The sequence below is a fragment of the Carassius gibelio genome, chromosome B6, assembly GCF_023724105.1.
Source record: "Carassius gibelio isolate Cgi1373 ecotype wild population from Czech Republic chromosome B6, carGib1.2-hapl.c, whole genome shotgun sequence".
NCBI lineage: Eukaryota > Metazoa > Chordata > Actinopteri > Cypriniformes > Cyprinidae > Carassius > Carassius gibelio.
The window spans coordinates 26,861,556-26,870,455 of NC_068401.1; the positions used below are offsets into that span (position 1 = coordinate 26,861,556).

Sequence of the window (8,900 nt, forward strand, 5' to 3'; positions counted from 1 at the left end):
ATGGAAAGTTTTAATTTAACATAACTTGAAAAAAAAAATATATATATATAATATAATCTTGAACAAATTAAAATTCTCAAATTCGTTTTCAAGTGAACACTGAACATTCCATTTTTGAAAAATCCAGAATTATGGAATTTTATTGATTCGATTGTATACTCCAACTCTTACAGTTGCTGTCAATGAAGTTGTATAAAGAGATACCTTGTATAAAAAAAAAAACTTAGCTACTGAGTCCGAAAGACTACATGACTCCAACCCTGATGATTTTATGGCCAATAGCTGTCATTTTCAGCACCAATAATTAATAACAGCTCATCTCATTAAACAGTCTACCAGGTTCCATCTGTGTAAAACAAGTGTTATCTATTTATTCTACTTCTTTCTAGAAGTCGATTCTGATTTGTCGGTGGTTAAAGATTTCTGCTTTATATCAGGGCCCTGATCGTTGATGGGTTTTATTTGTGATGACCTTCTAACTGTACACCCACATACTGTCCATCCTTATCCAACCTGTGGTCTAAAAATGAGCACTGACCACTGAAATACTTTATCGATTGACTATGGTAACAGCAAGGAACTGCTATGTGATTTCATGCAAACTATATTTAAACATGTAACTTATACTCAACTCAAAAATGAAAGAGATCGAGACAGCCCTAGTGTAAAACTGGGTAGTTTATTGCTTGTGTATGTTTGAATAAGAGATTCCTTCACAATCTTCAAACTGCACAAGCACACATTCAGCGCCCGAGCGCATTTGTAACCGTGTTTCCGTTCATCGTGACGGCAGAGCTATCATACAGAGAGTGTGTGAGAGCACGCGAGAGAGAAACAGAGGCCCAGAGCCCAGTCTGACCATGAATAGAGTTGTTTCTGAGGAAGTCGAAGCATTCGAAACAAACGGTGCAAAGAAAGAAGTCAGACATTACATTGTAAAATCACATAGCAATTGATAATAACAGGGAATGCTATACTAACATTTGAAAGTTGATTACAGGATATACAGAAAGAAAAAGTACGAGATGGCACTGATTCTGAGGAGAGCGCAAACCAGACATACAGCTATGTTTTTGTTTTTTTGTTTTTTTTACATCAGCCGTCCATCCACACACTGATAACTCGCAGACACTGGCGTCTCTCAACAGAACTGTGTTTATCTCTGTGTGCATGTTCATACACTGGAATCTTTTTGTACTTAATAAATACAAGAGAGAGACGTACGGAGGGACGCCCTCCGGCCCCGATCCAGCCGTTACGAGGACTCTGGGGCCGCCTGCGCATCCGTCGCAGCAGGCTTCTCTGAAGGCGTGTCTTTGACCGCAGGCGTGAGCGTGGCATCCAGAATGAGCGCTGGAGTCTGCTGGGCAGCTAAAGAGACGGGTGGGATGTGGCCAGATGGTGCCAGGGAAGATGGCAGCGTGACCCCGGGCATGCTGGGAAGTGTGGAAGGGAGAACGGTGTGCATGGGCAGAGCAGAGATGCCGGGAAGGTTCAGAGGAGGGAGAGGAGGCAAACCTGCAGACAGAGAGATCACATCAATATTCAGCCATTTTAATAAAGTCACAGAAATTAAAAGAGGTTTTTCACTATGCCTGGTTACGTTACACAGGGTTTCTTCAAATCTAAGGCTTTTTAAGACCTTGTTAAGGACCTGCACAAATAAAATTAATACAGTACGTCTATTCACAAAAGATCTCAAGATAAATCATGCATCTCAGATTATTTTACTTGATTTTAAACAGGCCATAGCACACAATCAATAAAGTTTTAACTCTGCTTATTAGTCAAATGGCAACTGCAAATAATATACTCAAATAATTCAAGAAGAACAACTTGAGAAATTTGATTTAATATATATTAAAATTGATCCGTGTCCCAACTTTTCCTAAATGCATCTACTTTCAGAAGGCCAAATAAAGTGTTTTGCTTTGACATGACTGCTTCAACACTAACTGAGTTACTGAAACCACACCTTCTTTCTTTGTGTGAACATATGGGCGGCGTTGGTAAATCTTCCCACATAGTGATGTAGAGATGTGGGGTGTGTTATAACAAGCCGTTTTTGGGTCCGGAGTCTTAACTTTGATAAAGAATATCTCTTTGGCTTTGAGACTTTAGTCTTTGCAACTTTACAGATCTTCTTCATGCACCAAGAGCTTTTAACACTCCACAGAGAAAGGAGAAATTGAAACAGCATCATATGACCCCTTTAAAAAAATTATTTGTAGTGTGCTTTTTCATATTTATTACTTTTTAGTATGTTTGTTCCCTTTTACTATGTCTACATAGTTTTTTTTAATGTTTGAGTTATTTTAATATTTCAACTTAGTTTAGTTGTTTTAGTATTTTCAAAAATAAAATGAGAAAAAAAAGTATTTGAAAAAATATCTATAATATATAATATATCAATTATTGTTTAAGTAATTAAAATATATTAATATTAAAAGAGATTTCTGATCCTCCACAGACACCAAGGGTCCCACCGAGATCAAGGTCCATAAAAGGTACCGAGAACATAGTTAAACCACTGATGTCACAAGGACTATTTTAACTAAGTTTAGGAATTTCTATGGAGGGCCTGGAAGCTCTTCATCAAAAATATCTTGATTTGTGTTCGGAAAGCCTAACGGGTCTGGAATGACATGAGGGTGAGTAAATGACAGAATTTTCATTTTTTGGGTGAACTATCCCTTTAAGGAGATGCAGAAACCCCATCTAAGTGGGCAATTCTTGGTCAGAATAAGCTGTAATATAGTTTTGGTGTGTGTACCTGCTGTAGTGGGAGGTAACCCACTGATTCCAGCTAACGATACAGCGCTAAGGTCCGGTAACGGTATATTGAGGTTTGGGAGGTTTGGCAGGGGAGGGAGGCCAGACGGTAAGGACATCAAACCTGAAGACACAAAATCTAAATCATTTAGCCACATGAATATTTGAATATCATACCTACAATGGAATTGTATTCCCTTAATAATAAAAAAACAGAGAGAGTGCATGTTCTTTACCTGGTAAGGTGGTGGAGGGGCTGACAATGGGAAGGGGTCCCAGCCCAGGGGTCACCTGAGTGGGCAGCAGGGGGACTGTGGGAACACCTGTCAGAAATGACAATCATTTTAAATTTTGCACTAAATGCAATGAATTAAATCTGACAATATGAAAAATATCAAGCACAAAATAAAAGCAGAAAAAAATGGACCTGTGTGGAGCTCACTGGGTATTGAGGGAGAGCTGAGTGACAGGCCGGACAGACTGTCCTCAAGCCCTGTGGGAACAGGCTGTGACACAGGGGGCGGAGTCACCGCAGACAGCTGAACCTAAACAAAACATCACTGAAGTCAAACGTCTGACCACATCGATCAGAATCACCATGTGACACTCGTGCTAACCTCTGTGAAGCCATCCTTCAGCGGGCTGGCCGGCTCACTGGGGGTGTGTCCGGGGAAGCTGATTTTCTTGCCTTCTTCGAAGGGCCGAGTGGGGATTCTGTGCAGGTATCCGTAGCCGATACCACAGCCGAGACTGAAGGAAGGAAATAATCGTGTCAGACATGTGCACAGAGACAGGAAGCAGAGAAAGCGAGAGAGTTTCACACACACCTGCCCTCTCCACCCCAGGCACCGTTGGGTGTGATGACCACTTCTCTGCAGTTGTCTGTGTCAGTGTTGTAGACGTAGAGTTTCAGGCCTTTGCCCTCGTGGGTTTCTATCAATGAGAATAAGTCCTCTGACTGGAGAAAGAGCACAACACCCACAAAATGAAAAATCTTTTTTGGGCCAGTTGATGAAGCAGTCATTTGCCTTTTTGAGTTAGTGCTGCTGTGCCACTAAACTTTTTACACAATGATTAAAAGATTTATTTTTTAATACCTTGTTACGTGAACATTTGCTTTTTTGTGATCTTTGTGAGGTTCACTGTTGCAAATTCTACTGACTTGTCATCAAAATGTCATCTAGCTGGCTAACACAGATGACTTCTTATTTTAGTATCATTTGTATTCTATTGTAGTAATTATTCATATTTTTAATTAGCATTTTTTTTATATTTTCAGATTAAATTTTAGTTTACGTTTTAGTAATTCTGTTAATTTTATTAGATTTGTAAACTTTTATTTGAAGTTTTAGTCATTTTAGACTTTTCCATTTTAAACTTATTTCAGTTTGTTTCCACAGCAACATTTTTCAAAATTTATTTTTAATAGTTTAAGCGAACTATAACTACTGCTGGTTTCAACAGTATTATTGTGTTGAACTACAAAGCATTGCAAACCATCATTTAAGAAAATCTGTGCTCATGGATTTTTGAAATCATATTTTAGCTGTGTAATTCACACAGTAATAAATTTTTTTGATGGAATTTGTAAAGTGAACATAACATTTATTTAAAAAATACAATGTCTCCAATATAAAATGTCTAATGCACTGCTAAAAATTTCAAACAGTATTTTTATATTATTAACAATGGATAATGACCACAAAATATTTTGGTCATTTCAGCTATTTTCGGTGGAGCCTGAAAAACCAGCGTTTGTTTGCAAACCATAATTTTAATCTATATTTGAGCTGCAGAGAGTGACATTCTTTGACAATGCATCCAAAACCAAAAAACACATGTTCTCTAGAATTGTAGTACATTTCCGTAGGTCTGTACACATTGATCAGGACATCTGAAAAAGAGTATGAAATGAAGAGAGAACCGAACCTCGTTCATGACTGTGTCTGCTCCAATGATGTAATCTGTGTGTGGTCTTAAACCTGCTAATGCTGCTGGAGAATTTGGCTCCACTTCCTACAAAAACAGGTAAATTATGCATGAAAAACTAGGATTGCATTACATCTTACAGCTCGACCGACCGGTCTGCTTTACAATAACACACCCTTTTCGAACACTTTGCTGAATTATGACTAATTGAGCATAAGTTGTTCATCAAAATGCATTCAAAGCAAGCATGCTATTTTCATCAAACCCCACCCTTACAAAATATGCAGTATAAATAACTCATGCCGTGAGCTTTCTCTGACTGAATTCAGCACTCTTTCATTCACTCACCAAAACATGCCAGACGTTCTCATTGGCTCCCTCAAAGCTGCAGAAGCGGATGCTGACCCCCAGAAGACCCTGACCACCCCACATGTTGCTGGGAGTAACAGTGGCTTCCCGCAGCTCCAGGGTTTTGCTGCTGTACACCAGCATCTTCACCGGTTTTTCAACACTAGCCTTCAGTACGTCTTTCAACATGTCATTATCCTTGTTCTTAGGAGAGAAAAAAAGCAAAAATAGCATTGATGGTTTGACATTTCTACTATTACTAGAAACATGTGGTTCAGGTGTCAGTTTTTACAATGGCTTCAAATGTTGTTCATCCAATCAGATTTTAGAGCCAGAACAGTCAGTTTTACCGTTTAGAGTCTCTAAATCATTAGATTTTCATTTATAATGAGTTTAACTCAATGCATTATCCCATGAGTGTCATTATTACACATTTATTCAATACATTTGATTTTCCATTTGAAAATATTAACACTTTTTCATTCAGAGTAAATCAAGCTTGCTTCTCAGCTCAGCAAATAGCAGATAAATGAAAGAAGACCCTCATTATGGTCGACAAACCTACCAGTCTGGTGTTGTTGATAGACACAATGAAGTCAAAGAAGGGTTCGAGACCTGCTCTATGACCGGGAGAATTCTCCTGCACCTGTAAAACACACACAAAAAAACACCCCATTTAACATTTAAAAAGAACCAGTGAATGACCCAGTAAAACCAAACACAAACATTCCAATCTGGCAAAACTCTAAACTGACATTTAACATAGATCATGAAATAATAAGCTTTGCATCAAGTAAATGTCAAAGTAGACACTTAACCTTTCAGATCAGATTCCTGGCTGAGATGTCAAGTATTAAAAGGTGCAATCATGCACATAATTATAAAAAAAAAATCAGATTCGTGTAGGAATAGCATGTAATTTCCTACATGTTTCACGTAGATCATAAGCAAACTGCAAAAGTTGGGCCAAATTGAGTTATGACAGAGTAAAACTAAACATTTAAACTATGAAGCATCATGACATGTTGTATGTTCTTCAACAGTCCGTCCAACAATTTCAGAAAAAAAAACACACTGTACAGTAGGATAAATGAAGATGTGCTTTTAAAGGTGTATCAGTCTTTGCACGTCAAATGCTGATAATTCCCATGCATTATATCCACAGAAATGTTCGTTTAGCCACATTAGCGTTTAGCCAGGCCGCACTGACATCCGCGGCCTCGATTTGAACTGTGTGCCGCTAGCGACTCGCGAAGTAGCGCATGAGTGAACTGAGACGCACTCTAAAACACACTCACTCTGAGAACGTGATAGCCCTCCGAGCCACCTCCGGGAATTTCCACGCTCTGTGATCCCCCCATGATCCCCGCTCCGTGTCACCGGTGAGAATATTATCCGTTTTAATGTTTTAACTCCCACCAGCCGGTTTGTGCACAGACACGTCGGAGTCTCGACGGCGCTGAATGACGTGGCAGTGCAAGAAGGAGGGCGCGTGCTTATGTGGCGTACAGGTGAGACTGCAGCGAGCGTTTTGTCATATTACTAATAACGAAATCATGGTTTATTTCTAGTTTCTAAGTGTAAAACATGTGAACCACAGGCTATACAAGTATAGAACGCACAGTTAGCGATGTCGAATTCGTGAACGAATCATTCACGTGAGTCGGATCTTTTTGACGAGTCGTTCGAACCGTGCACACTTTTCTGAATGATTCGTTCACCGGGGCATAAAGAGCAGAGATCAAATAGCGCTCCCTGGAGGAAGTCAAATATATACTATTGTCCAAATGCTTAATTTCTTCGTCACACTGTAGATGTGCTGCCTTCTTGTGACAAATAAATGATAATACACATAGCAGGAAACTATAGACACATCGAAAACTTGTTAAAAGTCATGTTAAATAGACTGGAACTCACACTTTTGCGAATAATTTTTTCAGCTGAACTTTCCTTTGATATTTGTATCTGCATATTTGCATTTACTTCCCGTGATCCAAATAAAGTATAAATAAATAAATAACAAAAAAGTACATTGTACAGTATTTTGAAGATAGTAACATGGTAATTTTATTATGCTAACCATGGTGTCTAAATATGGGATGACTTATTTATATAGTAGCATTATAATACCATTACAATTATAATAGCATTATATCTATATTTTTCTGATAGTACCATGTTCCATGGTAATTTCATGGCATAAGAATATGATAATCATTGGGTATTAAGGTTGTTCGATATATCAAAGTGCAAAGGTTTTATTAACTTACACCATTATTTGTTTTTAAGTATTTTTTGCCACAAATAAGTATTTTTTTTTCGAGGGCATTTTGATAGTATATTTCATATATAAACAAGATTTAATTAGTAATTAAAAAAGGTATATAGCCAAAATATATGAATATGCTTAATATATAGTGAAGCTGTTTACAGCATGTTTTTAACCTATACACTAACCTAAAGGATTATTAGGAATACCTGTTCAACTTCTCATTAATGCAATTATCTAATCAACCAATCACATGGCAGTTGCTTCAATGCATTTAGGGGTATGGTCCTGGTCAAGACAATCTCCTAAACCCCAAACTGAATGTCAGAATGGGAAAGAAAGGTGATTTAAGCAATTTTGAGCGTGGGGTGGTTGTTGGCGCCAGACGGGCCGCTCTGAGTATTTCACAATCTGCTCAGTTACTGGGATTTTCACGCACAACCATTTCTAGGGTTTACAAAGAATGGTGTGAAAAGGGAAAAACATCCAGTATGCGGCAGTCCTGTGGGCGAAAATGCCTTGTTGATGCTAGAGGTCAGAGGAGAATGGGCCGACTGATTCAAGCTGATAGAAGAGCAACTTTGACTGAAATAACCACTCATTACAACCGAGGTATGCAGCAAAGCATTTGTGAAGCCACAACACGCACAACCTTGAGGCGGATGCGCTACAACAGCAGAAGACCCCACCGGGTACCACTCATCTCCACTACAAATAGGAAAAAGAGCCTACAATTTGCACGGGCTCACCAAAATTGGACAGTGAAGACTGGAAAAATGTTGCCTGGTCTGATGAGTCTCTGATGATTTCTGTTGAGACATTCAGATGGTAGAGTCAACATTCGACGTAAACAGAATGTGAACATGGATCCATCATGCCTTGTTACCACTGTGCAGGCTGGTGATGGTGGTGTAGTGGTGTGGGGATATTTTTTTGGCACACTTTAGGCCCCTTAGTGCCAACTGGGCATCGTTTAAATGCCACGGCCTACCTGAGCATTGTTTCTGACCATGTCCATCCCTTTATGACCAACATGTACCATCCTCTGATGGCTTCTTCCAGCAAGATAATGCACCATGTCACAAAGCTCGAATAATTTCAAATTGGTTTCTTGAACATGATGATGAGTTCACTGTAGTAAAATGGCCCCCACAGTCACCAGATCTCAACCTGATAGACAATCTTTGGGATGTGGTGGAATGGGAGCTTCGTGCCCAGGATGTGCATCCCACAAATCTCCATCAACTGCAAGATTCTATCCTATCAATATGGGCCAACATTTCTAAAGAATGTTTTCAAACAACAGTATTAGTATGGTGTTCCTAATAATCCTTAAGGTGAATTTACACTTAGACTAAAAGCAAATATTGATTTTTATCATATACTTTCAGTGAGCAATAATATGTTGGTATAAAATATATTCCAATAAATACATTTTGAAATAAATTTGAGCAAATATACTTTATGGTGTTTTTCTGTATATTTTGAAATCTAGTTGAATATTGTCATTATGACGTATCATCTAGTGCCTGAGAGCCGCTGCTTTAATATAAGAATGAAATAAATGAGAACACAAACAAAC

At 38.6% G+C, this 8,900-nt stretch overlaps 1 protein-coding gene across 1 annotated transcript; it reads right to left on the reverse strand.

Moving 5' to 3' along the window:
- Positions 1 to 660: 660 nt before the first annotated feature.
- gorasp2 (golgi reassembly stacking protein 2) lies at positions 661 to 6,704 on the reverse strand. Its single transcript, XM_052559747.1, has 10 exons — positions 6,348 to 6,704; positions 5,615 to 5,695; positions 5,050 to 5,253; positions 4,702 to 4,788; positions 3,600 to 3,730; positions 3,390 to 3,522; positions 3,200 to 3,317; positions 3,009 to 3,095; positions 2,774 to 2,896; positions 661 to 1,518 (listed from the first exon to the last, which is right to left on the reverse strand). Exons 1-10 carry the CDS (start codon positions 6,408 to 6,410, stop codon positions 1,256 to 1,258), a joined length of 1,290 nt encoding a protein of 429 aa, XP_052415707.1. The 5' UTR covers positions 6,411 to 6,704; the 3' UTR covers positions 661 to 1,255.
- Between the last annotated feature and the right edge of the window lie 2,196 nt (positions 6,705 to 8,900).

What these genes read in the sequence shown, in the direction of transcription:
- gorasp2 (XM_052559747.1), bottom strand. Translation starts at nt 6,410, where the DNA reads ATGGGGGGATCACAGAGCGTGGAAATTCCCGGAGGTGGCTCGGAGGGC. An exon ending in CTATCAACAACACCAGACTG is followed by an intron (nt 5,254 to 5,614) that starts GTAGGTTTGTCG and finishes TTCTCTCCTAAG; the next exon opens with AACAAGGATAATGACATGTT. An exon ending in ACCCAGTGAGCTCCACACAG is followed by an intron (nt 3,096 to 3,199) that starts GTCCATTTTTTT and finishes CATTTCTGACAG; the next exon opens with GTGTTCCCACAGTCCCCCTG.